The following is a 26,111-nucleotide window of genomic DNA, read 5'->3' on the forward strand; positions in this document are numbered from 1 at the left end:
AAACATCTTCAAAATTTTAGAAATACCAGTATAATGTAGAAATGCACCATGCAGTTCAGTTAAATATTGTTTACCTAACTGGTATCTGAGGCTTTGTCTATAATGCTAAATGAAAGAAGACCATAGTTTAGCCCTGAGACCAAGTGACACTATAGGCAGTTGTAGATTTACCTTGCATAAAGCCAGCTGGAGTGGTCAAAACTGGAAACAGACAAATAGGTAGAGTGAATGACTGGGATCCAGTGCTCAAACTCAGTCACTGTTTGATATGTTGGTGTAGATATAGCCTGAACATCCCTAAAAGTCATGCATATGTAGAAAATCAAGTGTACTTTTATTGGTTCTTTCCTTCCTTCCTTCTGGTCGTTTACCATGAAAGAAGACAGTAGTGTTCCGACATCTTTTTGTACAAGAACAGTGAGAAATGTTTCATTGAGGTACCAGACTGCAATAGCTAGCTACAAATAACAAGGCTTCAAAGGGATAAAAAGACTACCAAAGGACTGTCATTATTTCTCAAGTCTGGCAGATTCCTGATTCATAGGATTTCATTAACAGCTATCTTAGATATCTTCACATTATGGGGAAGTAAGTATTTCTTAGGTCAGTTCACAAAAGAATGACATTTTCTTGAACCACAATTTGCTCATGAGCATAAAGGAGATTTTGGAGCAATTATACTTCTTGTAACCCTTCCCAAGTTTCATATTCTGTGTTTAAATCACATAAGCTGCACATGGTGGTTGTAAGGAACTTTGGTTCTGAACTCACATAAAGCAAAAATGGGAGGAATGGTGAATTGCAAAGATAATGAACTGATGAAAACCGCCATCTCTGAAGTACAGAAGAAAAGTTCATGAAGTGCACACTTGACACACAATTGATGCATCTGCTATAGACTTACTATGAAACATGCATTTCTCCTGCAAATGGTCTCAGAATAATGCTTACTGACTGTCACTGCCAAAGACCTATCATTTAATCTGAGTCTTTATGCAGGAGCTGAGTGACTATCGGATTTCTCAGGTAAATACATAACCAAGTTAAACAAGAGGAACTTAAAGATGAAAAACATTGAAGAATTTGAAGAGAAAGAAAAGCAGATTGAGTGACTATATATATTATTTTCATGAATATTAATTAAACTACAAGGCCAGCCCTCCCTACAACAGTTTAATAGAAAATTTACAGAGAAAATATGGAGTTTATTGTTTTATCTAGTTTAAATTCCTTTGTAATAAGTCAGTGTGTTTATTTTTCTGTCATTTCCCTAATTATGTATTCAGTCAACCCTTCAAATAGCATCAAGCTTTCTGAAAACAGGATTTACACTGATTTTGGGGAATCTTTGGAGAACAGTTCCACACAAGCTTCTCATAATAAACAGCTTCCAAAGAAAATGGGAAACCTTGGAGTTCAACATGACTCAGTTGCTGGCTCTCTGATCACTTGGCTAGAACACATAAGCTTGGAGTCAAAAACATTTGTGCTCATATCCATTTTTCACATCAGGATGCATGATGGCACCTCATAAGCTAAGCTAAGGGAGTGAAACTGAAATTTACCTGGTACTAATGGAAGGCGATTACCATTGTTTTTACAGGAAGAAAAAATAAATAATAAGAGCTCATCTGTAAGTCAAATAACATGACAAAACATCAGTGCTCCAAGGATTCTCTTCACAGAAAAAGGCAGAGCCTGACCATGAAGAAAATAAAAATAAAAAGCTTTTTTCTTTTTTTTTTCTTTTTTTTTTTTTTTTGTGGTCAGTTTTATTTCTTCTAAATAATAACCTGCTCAAATCTGAAAGAATGTCCAAAAAAGGAAAATGAAGCTAAAAATATCTCTCTAACTTGTTTGGCCCCCGCTCAAAGGAGGAGCAAGGCAGTCTCCAGTGATGTCCATAGAAATTCTCAGATGAGCAAGTATTGTCCAGAGAAGGAATCTAACTTTTCTAGTCCCTTCCCTTACTCAGAGCTTTTCCCAGCTAATTCTTCTTGAACTGAACTCCTGTTGCTTTCCGTGCTTCAGTTGCTTTCAACATATTTGTAGTACCCTCATGAATTTTGAAAGGTTGGTATATTAATTTGTAACTTTTCCTTCCGGCAATCTGGCAGCTATAAAAGTAGAGAAAATGGTACAATGAGCTGGATATTAGTGAATTCACTGATTCTGTCACCCTCTCATTTGTAATAGAAGCCTTAGTGATACAGGACACAAAACCAGTTTCACTGTAAGAAACATACTGCTGGTATTTGCTGAGTGGTTTAGACTTTTCCTTTCTTTCTCTCTTTCTTTCTTTCTTTCTTTCTTTCTTTCTTTCTTTCTTTCTTTCTTTCTTTCTTTCTTTCTTTCTTTCTTTCTTTCTTTCTTTCTTTCTTTCTCTTTCTTTCTTTCTCTTTTTCTTTCCTTTTTCTTCCTTCCTTCCTTCCTTCCTTCCTTCCTTCCTTCCTTCCTTCCTTCCTTCCTTCCTTCCTTCCTTCCGTCCTTCCGTCCTTCCTTTCGTCCTTCCTTCTGTCCTTCCTTCCTTTCCAGACTATCCTTTGTATAAGTGTCTGTTTGTTCCCAAATCAATTTGACTTGATAGAATGATTTACATGAACTGTATGCTATGAGTGATGCATGTTATTTCTACCCATGCTAATATACGAAGTTGCTTAGGATATATATTGATTTTGATCTCCTAAGGTTATGAACAAATTTGTTTATAATCTCATTTTATTCAGTGTTAGAATGGGTACTGGGAGAATTATTATCTGCTTTTTCTATTCTCTCAACAGTTAGCTTATTTTATAAAAACTATTGGTGCAAACAGCAAACTTACTGTCAGAAATATCTGGGGAAAAAAAAAAAAAAAGGAAAAAAAGAAAAAAGAAAAAACCTTGGGAAATAATAAGATTGAAGTGATAGGGAATTAAAAAAAATATTTTGACTATTATGCCTTTTTACCTAAACGTGATGCACATATTATTACAGCACAAATGTTTGGAATAGTTGAAATGGTTTTATGTATTTGGCAATAATATGGTTCAGTGATATCAGGCAGACAGGCAGAAAGTCTATTCCTCTTTTCAAAGGGAATAACCAACCATGAAAAAGATCTTAGCAATACATTCTGTTCATAGAAAAATAATTCAAACCTAAATAAATTCAAACCTGTAAACACAACTACTATGGCTCTTACTAAAAAATGTGTTTTAGTATAAGTAAGATAATGAAAATGCTTACTTCAAAAATACCTCACAAGCTCATCTTGTTTGACCTCCTTCTCAAAACCAGGCTAATATTGGAGTTAAAACAGGTAGCTAAGGAACTTTCCAGACAAATTGTGATTATTCCTGAGGATGGAGAATCTGTATCTTTCCTCCTCATCCAGTGATCATACGGAATATAAGAACAATTTCCCTTAGATCCAACAATAATTTGTCTTGCTGCAGCTTGTAACCATCCTCATCCTTTCTTTTTGTACCCCCCCAAAAACAAACAAACAAACAAACAAACAAACTGCTTTTGTCCATAACTTCCCTTTTGTTTGTGTAAGACAGCAAGTGAAACCCATGAGTTGTCTCTCAGGCTTACACGCTTCCTTTGTTCTCTCCATGTGCATCATGCAATCAAGTCCCACAACCTCGTGGGGGTGCCCTGCTTGACTTGTTCCAATTTTCCCATATCTCTGTCATAGTGGGGGACCCAAAACAATACAGCATTCCAGACGTGGTCTCACAAGTGCCAGACAGATGGGAATTATCACCTTCCTTGATGTGCTGGCTACACTTGCATTACTGCAGCCCAGCATGCACTGCACAGGCACAGTCATGTTCACGTTCTTCCTTTCCATTGTCCCAATGTCTGTTCTGAAAAGCTACTCCCTAGACAGTCAGATCCACCCTGTACTGTTCCACAGGGTTATTCTGTCCCAAATGTAGGACCTTGCATATAAATATCAGCCTTATTTTTTAGATTATTATGCATGGAAATGCACCAGCTAGCTGTGTAAAAATAGTGATCTGATATAATGGCAGCAAATTCGTATTGTATTTTCTCTCTAGATATTAACAGGTGTTCTTTAAATGTTTTTAAATATTTTTTAAATATTTTTTAAAATGATTTTGAAATATTTTGAGTTGTGGTACTCAAGCCTAATACTTTCCCAGAATGGGAACTAGAAATATTATACCCGCATCTCAGTTCTAATGTTCTGAGCTATTTACATGCTCATCCCCAAGCCCAAGATGTGATTATTTTTTCTTTATTACTGGGAAGTCTAACAAGGCTATTCATGCATAGCTGGTTCCTAAGAACTGCATTCTATTTTCAATGGCTATAGCCTTTTCTAAGCAATTAATCATAGTCATTCCAATTATAGATAAGCCTTGACTTATTATTAGATATTTAATAGTTTTCTGTATGCTGATTCATTTCACTGAGAAGTACTGACAAATCAAATGGAGGGTTTCTGCTTGTGTTGGTGTGGCAAAAAGGAAATTTAAAATGCAAAAAGCCTGCAACATCATTGTTTGTACAATAACGTTCATTAATCATTTTAATGAAGCATTTCAGTCTTTGCTTTTATGTTTTCCTTTTCTTTTGTTGCTTCTCATACTCTAAGTTAAACACTAGGATAGGAACTCAGCCCAGAAAGCCAACAGTATCCTGGGCTGCATCAAAAGAAGCGTGGCCAGCAGGTAGAGGGAGGTGAATCTCCCCATCTACTCTGCTCTTGTGAGACCCCACCTGAAGCACTGCTCTGGGCCCCAGTGCACAAGGAAATGGAAGTATTAGAATGAGTCCAGAGCAGGACCATGAGGATGATGAGAGGGCTGGAACACCTCTCCTATGAAGAAAGGCTGAGGGAGTTGAGGTGGTTCAGCTTGCAGAAGGAAAGGCTCCAGGGAGACCTTAGGCCTTCCAGTACCTAAAGGGGGCCTACAGGAAAGCTGGGGAGGGACTCTGTCAGGGAGTGTACTGATAGGACAAGGGACAATAGCTTTAAACTAAAAGAAAGTAGATTTAGATTTTATATAAGGAAAAAATTCTTCATGCGGAGGGTGGTGAGGCACTGGAACAGGTTGCCCAGAGAGGTTGCATGCGACCCATATCTGGAGGTGTTCAATGCCAGGCTGGGGCTTTGGGCAACCTGTTCTAGTGGGAGGTGTCTCTGCCCATGGCAGGGGGGAGGGCTGGAATTAGGTGATCTTTAAGGTCCCTTCCAACCCAAAGCATTCTACGGTTCTATGATTCCATTTTACAAGTGCTATAAAAAACACTGGCATTGTATGCTGTTCTCTGTGAGAGCCGTATAAAGGCATCTTTATGCACTGAATTTGTTTTACTAAAGGAACTGAACTGAAGCTGATTGCCCTTTCAGGTAGTATCCTGAGTTAGCTGGTTAGTTTCATTAATGACAAAGCTGCAGGCAGAGCTGAGGAAAAATTGACCCAGGTTTGATTCCTGGAAGAATCATCATTATAACAACATCCTTCTCCAGTTGGCTAGTGCTTGCACAGGATGGACATCAAAGATTCAAAGCAATTGGCACAGCAGTGCCCGGGTTCCTGGCCTGAGGCAGAAAACAAACAGTAGAAATGTACCCAAAGAAGTCCAAAGAATGATTCCTAGCTTTCAGAAAGGAAAATGTAGTGCTGATCCAGTCAAGAAAGTTAAAGAATTGAAATTGCATTTCAATGTTATTTGACTTGATGAACTGGTCTTCACAAAGTGCCCAAGTCCATAAACAGGCTTTATGGACTTAGGTCAATGACTAGGCTTGGGGGAAGGGGGGGGTAGGGGTGGGAATGGGGAGGGGAGGAGATATAGAGGAGAATGAATATGTAGTGATGTCTCTAGAAGGAGAAAGAAAAAAAATATATACCAAATTTAGGAATCTACTTAATGAGATTGGAACTTGAATCTGTCATTAGTCATCTGGCAAGCAAATATAATTTTTACTATCAGTAGAGAGAGAATTTTGACATCTAAATTTGAAGTTACATAACTAGAAGAGCTTGGGTTTTCATAATGTATCTGGAAACATATGTAAACTAAGAAAATATAAAACATTATAGAGAAAGTAAAAGTAACTGTGCTTAATTTTCGTTGAACTGGAGTATAATCATTGCAAAATGTGTGTGGTAAAGTAGCAGATACCAGTGCTAACCTTTCCTACCAACTTGGCTGTAATGGCAGTAGAAAACAGCACAACAGAGAACCTGACCCAAGGCTTTAAAAATATATTATAAGAAAATTTCTGTTAACCATTTATTTTTGCTTCACACCCCTCCCCCATCTCCCCCACATCCCCAATGCCTTCTTTAATATTCATGCATTAGAAAATTACATCAAGGAGAGTTTTCTGTATTACAGCATGTATTTAAACACATATATAAAGTCAAAAAAAATCATTTTTCTTTGGCAACTTTCTATTTTTAGATGATAAATCACATTCTTTTTTGCTTGTTACATATACTAAAACACCTACTAATCTCAGAATGAGAATTTAATTTCGACCTCAGGTATTGTTAGACTGCTTTGTAAGCATAAAAATGAGCACTCAGTAACAACTGTTATGTTTTGCTGATGTCTTTGTATATTTCCTAATATAATTAAATGAATACCTAATGATGTCATGCTACACATGACAAAAACTAACTTAACTTATGATGACTCATATCTACTTCAGAAAAATACTTACATTTATAAAAACTACTACTTCTAGAAAGTCTTTAACAGTAAGTTAGAAAGTTAACAGTACCACTTATATTATTTCTTCATAATTTCCATTGACACTAGAATATTCATTATAGCAAAATTACAAATCAGATGTAATAGCAGTGAAAATGAAATTATGCACAATGTATATACTTAGGTATCATTAGAATCTGCCTCTGCTATTATTTATATCAGACGGTTTTTTGCTGGCACTATGAATAATTGCTGATGAAGAAGAGAATGAACACCGAAACACTTTCAGACAAGCAGTCTCTGTGAAGGAGCAAAAGTTGTGCAACTAGGAATAATCATTACAGCAAAATCCCTCACATAATTATAAACTGCTGGAAGCTAGTGAAAGGCATTGTAATGTGAAAATATAAACATGCTGATTGCTAATTATATGGAGACAATGTCAAAGCCAAATAACATAGCACTGACAGTACAAAAAATACTTTGAATGCCTCAGAATGTAGTATCTCCAATTAAGGAAGAAAAATTATATTACAGGGAAAATATTTTGGCATAGGCAATGCAGAACTGGCAAATTACTGTCACAGAGTACTCTTAATTTGGCTAGTTGTAAAATATTTGTGCAAAACATATATTTAAATTTTTTATAGACCCCTAGTTCAGCAGAGGACCTATATCATCCTAGATGTGGTCCAACCCACTTATAGAGAAAATACTGCTTGGAGCATTTTTTTTTTTTCCATCCACATCTCTCAGTCCTTTCTAATGGAAGAGCTTGCAATAGTTGGAGTATAAATCTGATGTAAGCTTTTTTTTTTTTTTTTTTTTTTTAATAAGTTTTTTTACTGAATTAATCAAAATGTCAACTGGAATACTCATTCATGATCACTAATAAAATTGACCTATATAATCTAATGCAATATATGAGTAATGTCTCTGAGACAGCCTATACAGGCAGCATTTAAACAGTGGGGCCCAGGAAGATCTTCCAGCTCCCAGTTCCTATATGATGTGCTCAAACACATGAGAAAAAGGCATGGGAACACATCATCTTCCCTTCATTTGCTTGTGAGGAGACACATCCCCAAGGACAAGAAAGGAGATGCAGTGTGTGGTAACGTTTCCCCTCTCCGTGAAGTTGAGAAAAAAAGCCAGTAACCTACAGCACCAACTGCTGCAATCTGGGTGCCTGAACAACAGTTCTCCATTTAAGAACATGCCACATTCTTCAGCTAATATAGTAAGTGTAGTTATCACTACTCAACAACTTTTGCCGCACATGGTGACAATGTCTTTAGCACAAAAATGGAGCCACTAGTCAAATGTGGAAACTAATATGGACGTTTTAAAAAATGTTATGCAATTCCATGATAAACAATGCAGAAAATCATAACTCTAAAAGAAGTGTCAGCAAGAGATTTAGGTTAATTTTCCAGATATCTGAAGACCCTTTATAATAGTTCATAGTGTATATATATGGCCCATGGAGCTCAGAACCATAAAGAAAAGACTGCAATGAAGAGTTTCATTGCTTTAGGACATTGTTCACTAACATTGCCAACAGTGTTATTCAATAAAAGTGACAGCATGAAACTAGCTATCTGGATCTCCCAGAAATTGAATATATCATCTGTAGACATTGTGTTGTCAGTTCTATTATAGTCCCTTGCCCACACTACTAGAACTGCTTCCCTACATGTGCAGTTCATGAAGTGCTGACATAGTATTTTATATGCTTGGTCCATACCATCCAATTATTCCCTTTATATTTGTTTTATATTTGTTAATTCATTTAAAGTACATTGCCAGTGGTAGTTGCCCTAACTCTAGCCACATAAAATGTATAATATAAGTTAGTTTTCCCTTATTGTCGGAGGATCTGAGCGGTGCATAAATTGTCGTGTCACACTGGTAACAGTCGTAAGTTGAAGAATACTATGAGAGATAATTTATTGAAAAAATAGAATTATAGGGATATTAGGAAGCAACAAACATTTTTTATGTCTGCTCAGAAATGTTACAATTATACCTCCTTTCCTTTATTAACACCGGATGTTTTGCATTATAATCTGTATAAATGTTAGGACTAAGCAGCTACTGCCAACAGTGTACAGCATCTTCCTTACGGTGTTGTCGGCGGGCATCTTTCTCTTCATGCCAAGAGATACTTCTGCATCAATTCTGGTCTACACAGTCTCAGACCAGCCCAGTACTTGGTGGACATAGAAAATAATAATAATAATAATAATAATAATAACAAAATTGTCAAGGAATATGCCCCACACATCCCCTACTATCCTTTGAGGTAAACACTGAAAGTTGTTCCTTCACCTGGCTACCCAAAATAATGAGGGTGGCCTAAAGATCTTGAGAGGGGACAGATGCAAGACTTAGGAACTACTTTTAGAAGGTGAGATGATTTGTATTAGGGATACATTATGAAGAAGGTGAAGAAGGGGAAACAAACATGGATCTGCCACACTTGGAAGGGAGAGAGGGTGAGGAAAATATTCTACTCAGGAATTAATCCAAAGATCATAATATTTTCACTAGTCAAACAAAGCAATAATCTGTGTCTACCAAAGCAAGCTGAGGTGAGATTTTTTGAAGGGAGACCCCCATTAAAAAGTTGGCAACACATAACTTAGAAACTGTCTGTTCTGATTATATGCAGTATTTTTCTAGGCATTTGTATCATGAAATAAACACCCTGAAACCTTGTGAATGCATTTTTTTTTTTTTTTCCAGCAGAAAAGAACACTGTTATATGTTTTTAAGGCTATTTTCAAGATGCTTATGGTTAGAGAAGATTATCTTTCACAACAGGCAGTTTCAGTACTGGTGTCTGGTAGGCAAATATGTCTCTGTTAAGGACACTGGCATTTCATTAACATATACCAGGTCTTAATTTGGCTCAGGTTAACATCACTGACAAGATCCAGACATATATAGAAAGATGCATGCTGACTCTCATTTCATTCCAGTCTAAATAACATTTTCTCTAGTAGGAGTCCCGGTAATTTCAGAAACTCTTAAAGTTGCCTATTACTCATCCCAAAAAAGAACTTGGCTTCTCTGGTTATAAGTGTTGCCAAAATCATGTAAAATTCAAAACTAGGTGCATTTAATTAAGACTCAAATATAAAAATATTTTGTGTAAATTAACACTTTTATTATTTAATACGATAAAGAATTTCCTACGTAGCTTTATTAAGTCTTCTGATTTAATCCAATGTATGTATGTACGTATGCATGTAACTTAAGAAGGAAGAAGATTATTTTGCTAATTTTATTTATAAATAAAAAATAAAAAGTAAAAGAATACAACAACTCTGGGTCTCTTTGGTGCATATGTTGCTTCTATTCTATATTTCTTATGTCAAGTCTAGCATGCTACTACTGTATGTCCCCTTTTGAAAAAGAAAGCATTAGGGATGTACAGGATAGGAATATAGCCTGACAAGGTTTAGTGAAGCACTGGGGAATGCTAATGCTTAGTTCATATTGTGCAAGCATTGTGTAATATATGTTGGAATTTTGTCTAGTATAAAAGTATGTAAACTTGATTCTTAAAGAATTAGCAGCGAACATACTGAGAATAGTTCATTTTTGGCTGTTGAATTCAGTTTTACTGTTTACAGATCTTATTTGTGCTTTGGCAGGAAATATAATGCTTTTCGTTTTCATAGTGTCTTTCACCTGATGTTCTAACTATTCTCCACAAGTTTTGTTACTTAAATTATGGAAGTAGTCTTTGTAAACATGTTTTTGAATTTGAAATCAGATTTTGAGGTATCTGTGGTTTACAGTCCTTTCTCTCCTTGTATACTGTAACATGGGGAAGTTCAGCTTTACTGTGAAAAGTGAATCTTGGGAAGATATGGGGTTCTAGCATATTTTTTGCACTGAAGGAAGGGAAGGCTGACCCAGCCCTGCCTTGCTGGTATTATCACCATGAATGGGCGTGCAAAGGCTGTGGATTTTTTTTATTTTTTTTTTTAAATCTCTATCCAGAGGTTACTTACTGTAACATATATAGCATGGAATTAACTTAATAATGATAATAGAGAAATAACTGTCTCCCTCTCTTCTTTCTGCAGTTTGTTGCCCAACCTAACTGCCAGCAGCTGCTTGCATCCCGCTGGTATGATGAGTTCCCTGGATGGAGGAGGCGACACTGGGCTGTGAAGATGTTGACATGTGTTGTGATAGGACTTCTTTTCCCCGTCTTCTCTGTGTGCTACCTGATAGCTCCCAAAAGCCCATTAGGGCTGTTCATCAGAAAGCCATTTATCAAATTTATCTGCCATACTGCATCCTACTTGACTTTTCTGTTCCTGCTGCTGCTTGCCTCTCAGCACATTGACAGGTCAGACGTGAGCATGCAGGGACCGCCACCAACCATCGTCGAGTGGATGATATTACCGTGGGTCCTGGGTAAATGTATTGCTAAAGAAAATACAGTTAAAAGTGTTTTGAAACCTGTGGTTTTTCCAAGCATTTCTGATGCAGGAAGATATGGCGGAGAGTGCTGTTATAAATTACTGATCTATTGGAACAGGCAAATGGTACATCTGCTCCAGTACTTAGTGGAATTAGTGGACAACTTGGAAAGTGTTTAAAAATCCAAAGTGTACCCACCCAGTAGTGTCTGACATAATACAGCAAGGGAAAAGATTAAGCAGTACGTGATTAAGTAGAGGCCTGAAAAAGAAATAGTGATAATATTTTTAATATCTATTTTCTTCTTTTCTCTGGGGCAGAAATTGCTCCAATTCCTTTTATTCCTTTCTAATATCCTTTTTCTTTTTTTCCTTTGCTAGTCTAGCTTTTAAAAAGGGGTTTCTTTACCACTGAAATATTTTTCATGTATTAGAAAAAGGTACAGTGTTAATTCTGGTGTTATCACGGACATCTGTTGCCTATGAAGGTAACAAATACTTAATATCACAGACCCACCTGTAGTAAATAGTGCTGAACAGCATTTTCAATTGACTATTTTAATTAAAAAATCCATGCAGAGTAATTTTTCTATGCCAAAACACTGATGAGAACTTGTCACACAACTTCAAGCAAAATATTTTCTCACCAGAAGGCATAAGAAAATCTGCTAGGATTTTTTTCAAAAGAGGAAAAAGATTAACCTTCTGTCTTGATAGTTCAAAATAAAATTTCAGCTTGGTTTTATTGAAAGGATATTTTGTATAGGCCGTGCCAGCTTTAAATGTCTGCCTGTGTGATTTCTCTGTCCTATAAAAACACATTATCTTAGGTCTTCCCTGTCCTTGCCTTTCTCCCCTGCTAGATGTTACCTTTCTTGGCATGCCACAGTCTCTTCCCTGTTTCTTATTTCAGTCAACATAAGTTAATTCCTAACCACATCAGGCCAAATATACCTGGTCTTGACTAAAAAGAAATTGTAGAAGGAAGGACTTAGCAGCTTTAACTGCAAGGATTTAAGTTTAATATTTTCATATAAATCATCCTCACATAGACAAGGTCATGCACTAACTCTCTGAAATGTTTTGGTGGGCTTTCGATACACTTACCTCTTCCAGAGCCTCCCATTAAGATGCTGCTTCTCTTCAGTTTTGCAACTTTTCCTAGGCCTTTTTTTAGAGCAACCAAATCAACAAGGCTTTTGGCATCATTGCTGATATAATTTACAGTGCAATATTGAATTTATAGTACACTAATTGGCAGTATCTGACATACAGAAAGAGAACGAGTCAGTGGATTTTCCTCTATATGTTCCTTAGTAGAGCACTTTGTCACTACATGAAGCATGAGACAGGGCTACATACTTCTTTCACTTAATCAGACAAGCAACCATGACCAAAAACGTGTTCACACTACTTGGGAAGTTCTCAGAAGTAACTGCTATCTGGGATTTTCAACATGATAGCACAGCATAACATAGTCCTCACCACCAGTCTTCACTGTAAGGTGTATTTTCCTTTTCCTTTGCATAGGTAAATATTGCTGCAGCATGTGACAAATACGTCTTTTTTTTTTATTATTATTTTTAGGAATAAATGTCAAAATCTGATGTTTTCTATTCACATATATGAAAACTGTAGTCAGTCATCTTTTAGTAAATTAAATTACTTATTTTGTTAAGTTCTTATCAATAAGCTAAGGTTAGTTTCCAGGACAAATTTAATCTGTTATCTAATCTCTTCATAGTATACTGTTATGCACTATCTTTAAAGAGTATATACAACACTCTTGAATTGCATGAGTTATCCTATCTCAAAGGTGCAAAGATATATCTTTGCATGTATGGATGTATGTGACAAATGTTGAAGTCTGAGATGAAACTAATGTGGCACAAGGATTATAGCTTTACTCTGAAATTGGGAACGTGACCAAGTAAACCCTTTTCCCAAACTAAAGGTTATCCTGGAACAAATACAGCATGTCAAAACTATTAACATTTTAAACAATAGAACTCTTTGTTTGTCTTTCTTGCCATTAAAATAGTTCTGCATGTAATTTACATTTTAATAGCTACCTCTATAAAAAATGAAGAGAGGAAGAGAGGCTCTACTTTCCAGCTTCTCTTCCAAATGAATTTCAGCATTCATATATTTCATAGAACTTAAGAGGTTTGGGGATTGTCCATAGTGATCTTAGCTCTCCAACAATTAAACAGTAATTAGCATTTACCTACTACTTTGCAATAGAAGACTGAATGAGCATAATTAGCACATATTAAAAGTGTCACCAGAGTAGGAGGTTCAGAGGAAAAAACCTGTATTGGGCTACATTTCCATGGAGACAATCAATTTTACATTTTAAAAGTCTCTTAAGGAAACTTCTGCATTAATTTTGTCTTTTACATGATTAGATGATTATACAAGAGATGTTACAGTGTGTGGTGATTATCCATGGAACAATAAGTCTGTATAACAAGGCTGATGTTATAGCTTTAAGAAAGAGTTGTGGAAAACTCTGCAGGTAAGAAAAGTTGGAATCTCCTGTCCTTGCATATATGAAAATATGAAATAGGCTTTTGTCAGTAAGGAAAATTATTTTTTTCTTCTTAGAAGCTGTTAATTCAGATTTTCCAAGCATGCCAGATTCTTCACATTATAGAAATATAGGCCCAGCTTCTACACTTGAGAATCTGTAATCACTGGAGAAAAAAAAAAAAAAAAAGTCAGAAAACAGCAAACCGCTATTGTTAAAAAAGTGAGGAAGAACAATAATCACCTTTCCAGTGAATCTTTCCAGTTCCTGACTTGCTTTGGATCATGTGAGAAGGCAACTTTAGTTGATGAGAAGCTGGTAATGTGCACTTGCAGCCCAGAAAGCCAACCGTATCCTGGGCTGCATCAAAAGTAGTACAGTCTACAGGACAAAAGAGGTGATTCTTCCCCTCTACTCTGCTCTTGTGAGACCCCACCTGGAGCACTGCATTCAGTTCTGGGGGCCCGAGCACAAGGACATGGAAATATCAGAATGAGTCCAGAGGAGGACCACGAGGATGATGAGAGGGCTGGAACACCTCTCCTATGAAGAAAGGCTGAGGGAATTGGGGTTGTTCAGTCTGGAGAAGAGAAGGCTCCAGGGAGACCTTACAGCGGCCTTCCAGTACCTAAGGGGGCCTACAGGAAAGCTGGGGAGGGACTCTGTCAGGGAGTGTACTGATAGGACAAGGGACAATAGCTTTAAACTAGAAGAAAGTAGATTTAGAACACTATCCTGTTCTTTCTGTCAGGGATTTATGCAGATTATTAGAATGTGTGAATCTACAGAGAATGTTCAGGAATTGTGCAAACTGCAAACTGCAAACATTCATGGTCAACAAACTGCTATGGGGAATATACACTCTTGCCAATACTTAACAAAATGAACATCCATATTGACGGCATAGCAAGACACTTCAGATGAAGGGATAATAGAGGTGGCATGTAAACTACACATCATATTCTAAATTTGGTAGGAAAAAATGTGAAAAACAACAACAACAACAACAAAAGTACAAATTGACATGTTCTAGGGAGCAGATATAAAGGATAATACAGCCAGTAAGATGAAACAGTATATAACCAATAGTGACAAAGTGTAGTGGAGGAAGATAATACCTAACAAAGCTGGAACACAATTTCAGTCACAAAGAAGGATAATGCATATAATGACTACTCAAGGCCCCTTAATCCAAACCACTGCTCAACACAGGCTGCCTACAAAGTTGTATCAGTTGCTCAGGCCCTAGTTTAGTCAAAACTTGAAATTTCCCTGGGGATGTATATTCTACCACCTATTTCAGCAGCCCATGCCTGCATTTAGCCACTGGTGATTTTTTTTTCCAGGTATCAGAGGGAATATCCCATGCCACAACTTGCAACTTAGCTTTTGTCCTTTCTATATGCACCTCTAAGACAGGACTTTTTTCCAAATATTCATAAGCAGCATTTTCATTAGTGGATGACAGCATTAATATCCTCCTGTTAGTATCCTCCTGTTTAGAGAGGACACGAAAAGCCCACCTGATAAACACGTGCTCAGAGGCTGGTGCCAACACAGGAATTTTGGGTTCTTTGACCACAGGGCGCTCTACTCGGCACCTGGCCTGATGGCCGCAGATGGGTCCCAACTGTCCCCATGGGGAAAACGGATCCTGGCCCAGGAGCTGGCAGGGCTCATTGAGAGGGCTTTAAACTAGGTGAGAAGGGGGGCGGGGATGAAACAAAGCCTGCTGGAGGTGTGCCAGGGGGAACGGTGGCAAGGCTGGGGGAGAAGGCCAAGGCCCAGCTGAAGTGCATCTACACTAATGCACACAGCATGGGCAACAAGCAGGAGGAGCTGGAAGCCATTGCGCAGCACGCAGGCTATGACTTGGTTGCCATCACGGAAACATGGTGGGACCACTCTCATGACTGGAGTGCTGCAATGTCTGGCTATAGGCTCTTCAGAAGGGACAGGCAGCACGGAAGGGGTGGTGGAGTGGCTCTCTATATTAGAGAGTGTTTTGACGTCGTCGAACTTGAAGCTGGGAATGACAAGGTGATGTCGCTATGGGTTAGGATCAGCAGAAAGGCCAACAAGGGAAGCATCCTGGTGGGGGTCTGTTATAGACCACCAAACCAGGATGAGGGGATGGATGAGGAGTTCTACAGGCAGCTGGCAGAAGTTGCGAAACCGTCAGCGCTTGTTCTTGTGGGGGACTTTAACTTCCCAGACATATCCTGGAAACACAACACAGCCCAGAGAAATCAGTCCAGGAGGTTTCTGGAGAGCGTGGAAGATAACTTCCTGATGCAGCTGGTTGGCGAGCCTACCAGGGGAGGTGCCCCGCTAGACCTTCTGTTCACTAACAGAGAAGGACTGGTGGGAGACGTGATGGTTGGGGGCTGTCTTGGGCAGAGTGACCACAAAATGGTAGAGTTCTCGATACTCGGCGAGGTCAGGAAGGGGATCAGTAAAACCACTGTCTTGGACTTTCGGAGGGCTGACTTTGAGCTGTTCAAGACACTGGTTGGCAGAGTCCCTTGGGAGGCGGTTCTGAAAGACAGAGGAGCCCAGGAGGGCTGGGCACTCTTCAAGAAAGAAATCTTAATGGCTCAGGAGCGGTCTGTCCCCACGTGCCCAAAGACGAGCCGGCGTGGAAGAAGACCGGCCTGGCTGAGCAGAGAGCTGTGGCTCGAGCTTAGGAGAAAAAAGAGGGTTTATAATCTTTGGAAAAGAGGGTGGGCCACTCAGGGGGACTACAAGGATGCTGCGAGGCCGTGCAGGGACAAAATCAGAAAGGCCAAAGCTCATCTGGAGCTCAATCTGGCCACTGCTGTTAAGGACAACAAAAAATGTTTTTATAAATACATCAGTACCAAAAGGAGGACTAAGGAGAATCTCCACCCTCTACTGGATGTGGAGGGAAACTTAGTAATCAGAGATGAGGAAAAATCTGAGGTGCTTAACGCCTTCTTTGCCTCAGTCTTTAACAGCAAAACTAGTTGTTCTCTGGATGCCCAGTACCCTGAGCTCGAGGAAGGGGATGGGGACCAGAATGTCGCCCCCACAATCCATGAGGAAATGGTTGGCGACCTGCTACAGAATTTGGATGTACGCAAGTCGATGGGGCGGATGGGATCCACCCAAGGGTACTGAGGGAACTGGCGGAGGAGCTGGCCAAGCCGCTTTCCATCATTTACAGGCAGTCCTGGCTATCGGGGGAGGTCCCACTTGACTGGCGGCTAGCAAACGTGACGCCCATCTACAAGAAGGGCCGGAGGGTAGACCCGGGGAACTATAGGCCAGTTAGTTAACAGTGCCAGGGAACCTCGTGGAGCAGGTTATCTTGGGAGTCATCATGCGGCAGTTGCAGGGCAAGCAGGCGATCAGGCCGAGTCAGCATGGGTTTATGAAGGGCAGGTCCTGCTTGACGAACCTGATCTCCTTCTATGACAAGGTGACACGCTTAGTGGATGAGGGAAAGGCTGTGGACGTGGTCTACCTTGATTTCAGTAAGGCATTTGACACCGTCCCCCACAGCATTCTCCTCGGGAAACTGGCTGCTCATGGCTTGGACTGGCGTACACTTTGTTGGGTTAAGAGCTGGCTGGATGGCCAGGCCCAGAGAGTTGTGGTGAATGGAGTCAAATCTAGTTGGAGGCCGGTCACTAGTGGAGTCCCCCAGGGGGGCCAGTCCTCTTTAACATCTTCATCGATCATCTGGATGAGGGGATCGAGTGCACCCTCAGCAAGTTTGCAGACGACACCAAGATAGGTGTGTGCATCGATCTGCTCGAGGGTAGGAAGGCTCTGCAGGAGGACCTCGATAGGCTGCACCGATGGGCCGAGGCCAACGGTATGAAGTTCAACGAGGCCAAGTGCCGGGTCCTGCACCTGGGGTGCAACAACCCCAAACAGAGCTACAGGCTGGGAGCTGGGTGGTTAGAAAGCTGCCTGGCAGAGAAGGACCCGGGAGTAGTGGTTGACAGTCGGCTGAATATGAGCCAGTAGTGTGCTCAGGCGGCCAAGAAGGCCAACAGCATCCTGGCTTGCGTAAGAAACAGCGTGGCCAGCAGGTCGAGGGAAGTGATTGTCCCCCTGTACTCAGCTCTGGTGAGGCCGCACCTCGAGTACTGTGTTCAGTTTTGGGCCCCTCGCTACAAGAAGGACATGGAAGTGCTCGAGAGAGTCCAGAAGGCTACGAAGCTGGTGAAGGGTCTGGAGAACAAGTCTTACGAGGAGCGGCTGAGGGAGCTGGGACTGTTTAGCCTGGAGAAGAGGAGGCTCAGGGGCAACCTTATTGAACTCTACGGGTACCTGAAGGGAGGCTGTAGCGAGGTGGGGGTTGGTCTATTCTCCCACGTGCCTGGTGACAGGACGAGGGGGAATGGGCTAAAGTTGCGCTAGGGGAGGTTTAGTTTGGATATTAGGAAGAACTTCTTTACTGAAAGGGTTGTTAGTCACTGGACTAGGCTGCCCAGGGAAGTGGTTGAGTCACCATCCCTGGAGGTCTTGAAAAGACGTTTAGATGTAGAGCTTAGGGATATGGTTTAGTGGAGGACTTGTTAGCGTTAGTTCAGAGGTTGAACTCGGTGATCTTGGAGGTCTCTTCCAACCTAGACTATTCTGTGATTCTGTGATTCTGTGATTCCTCTTCTCCAGGCTGAACAAATCCAGCTCCCTCAGCCTTTCCTTGTCCATCATCTTTTTCAGCCTGCGATCAGTTTGATGGTCTTCTACTAGGTTCAACTCAGTCACATAATATCTCTTTCATGGGGGATCCCAAAACTGGATCCACTAATGAAGTCATTTATTTAAACATCCGGAGAGACACTTGTCACTAGTGCCTGAATCTTATTGTAACATGACCTTTTACTTAGTTACTTGGAGGTTTACCACATTTCAAATATTTGAGCTATGTAGATGATTTATTCTTTGGTTGTTGATGGTGTTTGTTGATATGTGTGTTTGTGTGTGCAAGATTTAGCCTAGAATCATCTTGCCATTTCCAAAACTTAGGCCAAAGAGATATATCTTAGTTTGATTAAGATTAAAAAGTCAGGAGACCTTTTGTTTGGGAAAATAGTTTAATTGGTGCTGTAAGCTCCACTTAAGCATAAGTAGCTTTTACGTTTTTTCTGCTGTTTTAGTAAAACTCTATCCTAAATTTGAAAAGCTTTGGGGAGTATGTCTTCCATCTATAATGGAGCTACAGACTGTTTTTTGGTTACTGAATACCATCCATAGTGTCACAATCATCCATAATCAGTGGCTTTTAATCACAGTAGTGGAGATGTGGTATCTGGATCAGGATATCCCTGAACTTAGCAAACCTGGAAGTTAGTAAAGACTCTACTTTACTCTGTCTTCAAATCCTTTCCCTAAGCATTCAGAAACAATTGCAGCTGAATGGGGGTTTAGGCTAGATGGAGCAGTTCTCTATCTTTACTGTCCTTTTTCAACATTTAAATAGAGTACATAAAATAAGGGAGTTTATTTCCTTAAAAATGTCTGAGTATTCAATTTGCATACACTTTTATTAGTTATGGAAAATTTCCCTCCCACAGGCAATATCTGTAAATGAAGACTCTGCTTGTACATGATAATATAAAATAATCATATATAGAAAAGTATTCAAGTATAGACAAGTATTCAATGCAATCAAATGTTTTCTTGAAATTTGGTGATGGAAACAGGTTTTGACAGTATCCTGAGATAATCTTCAGGCCTCAGGCTTGTTTTCATTGTAGTTCCACTGTGCTTGCTCCTCTAAAATTCAAATATTTCACATTTAGACATTATAATCATAAGGATCATAGAATCAGAGAGTCATAAAATGGTTTGGCTTGGAAAGGATGTTTAAAGGTCATCTAGTTCCAATACCTCTGCCATGGGCAGGGATACCTTCCATGAGATCAGGATGTTTACTTGATCAGGATAAAGCAGTGTGTGTGTGAAGCCTAGCTTGGTGACTGTGCTTCCTAGTGGATGCCCTAGTAAGGAGGCTAAAAACACTAAGGTTGTCACTGAAGTTGTGGGTTGTTTGGTTGTTTGTTGTTTATTCATTTGTTTGGATTTAGCTTCTTTAGCTCTCTTTTCTTCAGTTTCCCTTTGTCCCCATTTTTATCAGGAAGGTGAATTTTTCTCCCCCCTCTCCCATTATGCCTTCGCTAGTAGTCTCCTGAGAAAGAGGTTTCATCTTCCCTCAGCCTGAGAAAAGGCATGTTTCCTGTTCCCTGTGAAAGAATTTTACCTATAAAGCTGCAATGCCAAATGTTGACGCTAATATTGGATATAGTTTCAGCATTTCAGGAACGGAAGGTGCTTCAAACTCTGAAAGTCAGTCTCATGTGGACATTTAGATGAAGGTCTGAGATAGGATGCTAAGTGCTGGTGAGATTGAGTGTTTGAGACTCACTACTCCTTCCACTTTTTGTTATTACTCTCCTTCAATATGTCATAACTGTCCACATAACCTGCGGATCTCAGCTCAACATTTGAAACTCAAAATTAGCATAAAATGGAATTTATGGGGAATTTAGGTACCCTGCATGGTGAATCAGTACTGTGCACTTAATTTAAGCATTGAAATATTTCAGTGACTAGACCCTTTCATAGGATTTCGTTCTCAGATATGAAGTTTGGATCCTCATTATTGAGAACTTCAAATCCTTACATGCCTGTTAATAGTGTAGAAGCAGATGAACAGTTTCAGTGGATATCCCTAAATATCCACTTCTGGCCTTACCTAGAGCTGCATGTTTAATGCTGTGCTGCACTGTTCAGGGCTCCAACAGCTTGTGAGCAATACTACAAAAGACTTTCTGTGCTTTATAGACAAGCTATACATCAATTTATTCTTCCTCCAGGTCTTGCATCCCTTTGTGAATTTAAGACTTGCACACACTTGATTTTATTTTTTTCCCCCACTGACTGCATAATATCTTCATTATATTATTTTAGCAACACTAAGAAAATGCAATTAATGCTGGGAGCAATAAGGAATATATAGATGTTTGTGGATACAACAGTTTAATGGGTATTAGACTGCATGACCCTACTTCTAGGATATATATATATTTATAAATTAATGCTTTCTTTGGAAATAATATATAAGCTTTGCTCTTTACCCTTTCCACAATATTTTTTGTGAAAGTAAGAAAATAATTTCTATATTAAATCAGCCTCGGCAAATGCCTGCCACAAAGTTTCAATGAAACCATGGAGATTAAAGGATAATGAGTAAAATTTTGTATGCTCCACTCCTCATGTAAACTTGTAGAGCCTAATAGAGATGTGCAAGCAGTAAATGAGGATATACTTTTTCTTTAAAGAGATTTACAGACCCCTGTGCAAAAGTACCTGAGAGAATGGACTATGGATAGGTAAATTTCTATCTACATTATTGTAGACCTGAGTTCAAACAGAAATGTACAGAATTTCTGCACTGTACCTCCACATTTATTTATCTGTCCATAGTCCCTTACTCCAAACTCCGGCATTTAGCAAGTCTCATCATGAATTAGGAGATTAAATCAGAGTAAACATAAAGAAAGCAACTCAGGTGCCTACAAAGATGAAACTGTTACCAATTTTGAAGTCTTTGAGAATTGGATATACTTACAGAGAGGTATGTAAGAGCTATGATAAATACTTTACAGGAAACCTGTACTTTTTTTTGACAGTGCATGGGGTGGCCAGTTTGGATATGCATAGGGCTATCTAAACTAACACTAGACACTTCTGTTTAAGCACATGATCCATTTCAAAAATACAGTGTCTTTTATGCTTCTCCAGATTATGACAACTACATTATCACTGTATACAGACCACTGACATGGAAAAATTAGGTACACAGAAAGGAAATGTTAATCCATGATTTACAGTTACTTTCACATACACTACAGGAAAGAGATCTTAAATATTTTTTTCTTTCTTTTCTTTTTTATTTTTATTTTTTTTCTTGTAAAACCCTGTTTTATGGAGGCATAAAAACAGGACAAGGAAAAGGATCAATAAAGTTAAGATAGACATACTAAGTAAAATCTCCTTTAATCTTCCACTATGAAAATGAACAATTCATTTGCATTTCACAACATTTTGCAAAGGAAATTTAATTATTATTAGTATTATTTTAAAAAAGTAACTGCTAGTTACATATATTTTCTTTTAACATTTATGAGAGTACTGCAAAATTCAGACTTCTTGTTAATTAGAATATTGGGTCCATGGAACAGCTATCCCAGTTATATGGACATCTTGCTGCATAAGTACTCAAGCAACCGAAAAATCTGATAGTTGGTGAAACTAAGCCTTAAATATTTGAGGGGCTGTTTGATGCTGATTGTCCAGACTGTTTGCACTTGCCATTCCATAGTGGGTGAAACACATATATACATACTTCACAATGTTCCTAGACCGGTTTCATTTGCAGCTTATCTGTGTTTCTTGGAAATTATGCTTTTCTTTGAACATGAGAGTAAATGTATCGCTGATTTATAATCAGCACTGACTAGTTTCAGCTCTGATATGGTATATTTCATCCAGAAAGCTCGAATGCTTCATAATCTTCTTATTTTCCTTTACATGGGGGAAGGAATTAAACTGAATTGTACAACAAGAAAGTGAGGACAGAGAGTGAACTGAGGTTAGATATTAAGTATTCTCAGTGTTGAGTTGTGTGCTCAGATAATTCCCAGATTCAGATCACTTAAGTGTCATTGTCTTGAGAAGGGATCTGGAAAAACAATGCCTCTGGCCATGTCATTCCCAGCCTCTTGCCTGACCTGACACAGGACACAGACAAGCAGAAAACTTGATTTTACTTTTGTGCATGTTCCTTTGAATAGCTGTATTTTACTTAAATAATAATAAAATAATAATAATAATAAATAAATAAAAAAAAAGTCCCAGAGATTGGGAACCCATGAATTACAACAGAATGTCTCGCAGTTCTCCTCACAACCTTCATATCTCTTCAGCAGAGATCAGATGTCAGACCAGTTGTAAAATAGAAGAGAGATTTCAGGTCTTATTGATGCTCATTTAATTCCCTGGAACGACTTCCCCTCAGTTCACAGAGCTTAAATCATTAGCATCTTGTCTCATTTCTTGTACCTGTGAAAAACTTGAGTGCATTCCAGAGCAAAGTTGAGTATGTCAGTTAAGTGGTTTCACAGTCTAGTGAAAATATATTCTTCAAGAAACATACTGAAAGGTTGTTCTTGAACTTGGCCTGTAGAGACTGACCGTGAGGAACCTCCTGTTTCCCATCACTATGGGAATGGTAATGGTAATGAACAAAAGGGTTTTACAAGAAAAAATGGTAAGGAACAAAAATAGAAAAGAAAAACAATTTTATTTTATTTTATTTTTTTGCAGGAAAGGTAATGCCAAAATTAGATAGGGATCTGCAAATCTTTTTAAAAACAAAATTCAGTATACTGACTTTCATAGCTTTCTTTGACAGTCAAGCTGAATGTATCAGTCAAGTTGGACTTCAGTCAAATGGTTGCAAATTGATCAGCTTGCATGTGTTTCTGATTCACTGTGCTTTATAAAATCTGTCCATGCTGTCTGGCATTTCCTCATGTGTTCTGTGGGATTCTTGCCCTGGCTTTAAGTCTATTTAATTTGATTAAAACTATTGGATGTTTAATCACATTTATTTCTATCATTTCATCCTGTTTCAAAATATCCATTTTGCTATTTCTCTTTTACTACTCTATCTTTTAATTTATAAATAATGGCAATAAATGCTTGAAAATCTCACCTTCAACATTTTGATTTAAATCATCGATTAATGAAGTAGAATAGCTGCATAATATTGATAATTTCATTTTAAGTGGAAATAAATGATAAAGGCAGAATGATGGGGAATGGAGAGGTGAGGCTGTAAGAGACAGGTATGAAGTAGAGCTGGCATGAAGAGAAAGGGTTGGAAGAAGAGAACTGGAACAAAGAGACAATCAGGATAAAGCCAAGTTTATCCAGCTTCCACGGTGAAATCTGATTTGTGTGGAATTATTTCGACTAAATACAAGCACCTGGGAGTTAGACATCTGTTTTAATTCAGGCTAATCCCCCACAGCTACTTTTTCAGTTAATGGGAAGATTCAGCCACCTGCAGATAACAGGATCATTGCCTTGGAGATGATTCTTTCCTCCCAGAGAGACAAAGGGAGCTTTGGGCAATGAACTTGTTCCCAGTCTAATTGTCTAAAATGCTCACATGTACATCTACCCCTTGTATTTGCCTGGTTCCTCTTAGCACTTTTCCCCCTGTACTAGGGTACAATGAGGACATGCACTCCTCTGCTTTATTGAGATATTCTCTTTGTTGTCACACATGTGGCTCTATCTAATGTGATAGCATTGCTGCTTTGACACATTAATAATTAATAATGCCTTGACCCTAGATCTATTTCCTACCTGTAAGAATGTACCCGTCAGACAGTCTTGTCTCTGCATGTCTTCATCTCTTATATTATGTCAGGTCATATTTTGGAATTGCCCAAAAGACTCGTTAGATAATAATATCAGGTTGTGTTCAGCTACCCATAAGTCCACCAAGTAGAAAAGGAAAGTGTACAATGTCACAGAAATAATGCTGCTTTGACCTCTGAGTGTTTTTTGTTTGTTTGTTTTGTTTTGTTTAGTTAGTTTTTGTTTTGTCTTGTTTTGTTTTTAACACATCTATTTATGTATTTATTTATATGTTTAACTGATTCTCCCAATGAATGTAAAAAAACAAAGTTGGCAAAATGCATCAGACACTGTGGAGAGAAGAACTGACTGATGACTTCTCCCTGATTACTTTTCTCATGAAAAGTTCCTTTTTTTCGCCTGCAACAGGATTTCAAAACCTCTGGATGTGTGACTGCAAATTAATCCTAAACTGCACAGCTTGGAACCTCTGAGGTTCCGTGCCCAGAATAGCTCTATCATGTAAGCTTATCAGGCTTTCAAGAACTCTTCAGCTTTGCAGAAAGACTATCAAACTTCAGAGTACACTTTCTCAGGCACGCCTGGGAGGACTTACAGGTCTACAGAAATTCTAGTTCTCCCCTCATTCTCTGCTTCAGCACCTCTCAGGGTACCTAGGTGTAGAGACCTGGTGCCTCCAAAGACAGAACTTGGCTTTCATGGTGTGATAACCGTGGAGTTATGGACTTATACAATCCACCTTAGGAGTTTCTACTTTCCAAGATTTATCTTCAAAGAAAGCATTAGGTATCTGGCATGTCTGAGAAATGCTATTATACATGTATGGATAGCATGTGTGTCACAAATTTATAATCCATTTACCTGGAATATCCATCTCAAACCTAGTCAGCTGACACCCAAAGCAGTGCTAAAAACAGAAAACTACCACAACTAGGTATAGAACCATCTGGCTCCAAATCCCGTTATAGCGTCATGGGCCCTGAAGTCAAGGCTGGAATGTCCCAGGCTCTGAGCTTCAAGACATGGAAACTGCTCAAAAACAGTAAATTTTTTCAAAAATGATGAAAATAAATGAAATTTTACATCTTTGAAGAAATTTTGCATCTCTTAATCATACCTTTCAGTAATTCTTGCATTAGGGGTTGACTGTGAGTCTGGGATTCATCCAACTAGATGTAGACATCTGCAGTGCAGTGTCTGCATCTAAGCCAATCCCCAGAATCAACTCTCTCTCTCTATTGAATTTAAAGGGAAACTAGGGTGGCTACTTCAGATGGAGCTGTTTGTACTGTAGAAAATTAAAGCTAGGTAAGGAAAATCTCATCCTCAACCACAATGCTCCATGATCTATCCACTGAATTTTCTGTGTCAGCTGCTGTATAGAAAAGAAGAATTGTATCACTTAATTATCCCTTAATGGAGAAGACACTTAATGGAGAAATAGAGTCATCCTAGCTTCAAGTTCTCTTGGGTCCCATAAAATGTCAGTAACTGTGTTTATTTGAGGAAAATGCACTTAGATTTTGGCTGGCAGGAAAGATTAAACTATCATATCTCCCACATAGCCAAAAATAATGTAGGATTTCCAGTTTCTAAAATCATTTGATTGAAAGGAACAAGCCCTACATCAGAATTAAAAAAAAAAAGTGCTCTTAAACCAAGAAAAAAAATGTGAATCATCAACATTACAATGTCAAACTATACTCTGAACTTTTTAACTGACAAAGGACTTCAACATTACTGATAGTTTGGGTTAGTTGTGTTTCTCTTTCTAAATGATAAAAAACTATAATACAATAGACTCTATTTCCCTAGAATTCTTTAACTGTTCACTATTTCTCTCCTAATGTCAAATTTACAATTACATTTCATTTTCTGAAGCCAAGGAAATTGTTGGACTGAGTCTGAATTTCACTTACAAAACAGATCAAATGCAGAAGTATTAGTCAGCACTTCTTTTTCAGTCTGTACATAATTCTATTATATTTCAGTCAGTGTTGTCAGAGTATGTGATGCTGAGCAACAGT

At 38.6% G+C, this 26,111-nt stretch overlaps 1 protein-coding gene across 2 annotated transcripts in view; it reads left to right on the top strand.

The window, feature by feature from the left end:
- Nucleotides 1–26,111, top strand: part of TRPC4 (transient receptor potential cation channel subfamily C member 4) — a 165,634-nt gene that overhangs the window by 109,156 nt on the left and 30,367 nt on the right. The window contains exon 4 of one of the 2 annotated variants that reach the window (XM_035323993.1): nucleotides 10,782–11,118. In XM_035323993.1, coding sequence (XP_035179884.1) covers nucleotides 10,782–11,118 — 337 coding nt within the window. Of the gene's footprint in view, nucleotides 1–10,781; nucleotides 11,119–26,111 lie in introns of those variants that run through there. The other variant, XM_035324002.1, reaches the window with a different exon arrangement.

Source organism: Oxyura jamaicensis, chromosome 1 (assembly GCF_011077185.1).
Source record: "Oxyura jamaicensis isolate SHBP4307 breed ruddy duck chromosome 1, BPBGC_Ojam_1.0, whole genome shotgun sequence".
Classification (NCBI taxonomy): domain Eukaryota; kingdom Metazoa; phylum Chordata; class Aves; order Anseriformes; family Anatidae; genus Oxyura; species Oxyura jamaicensis.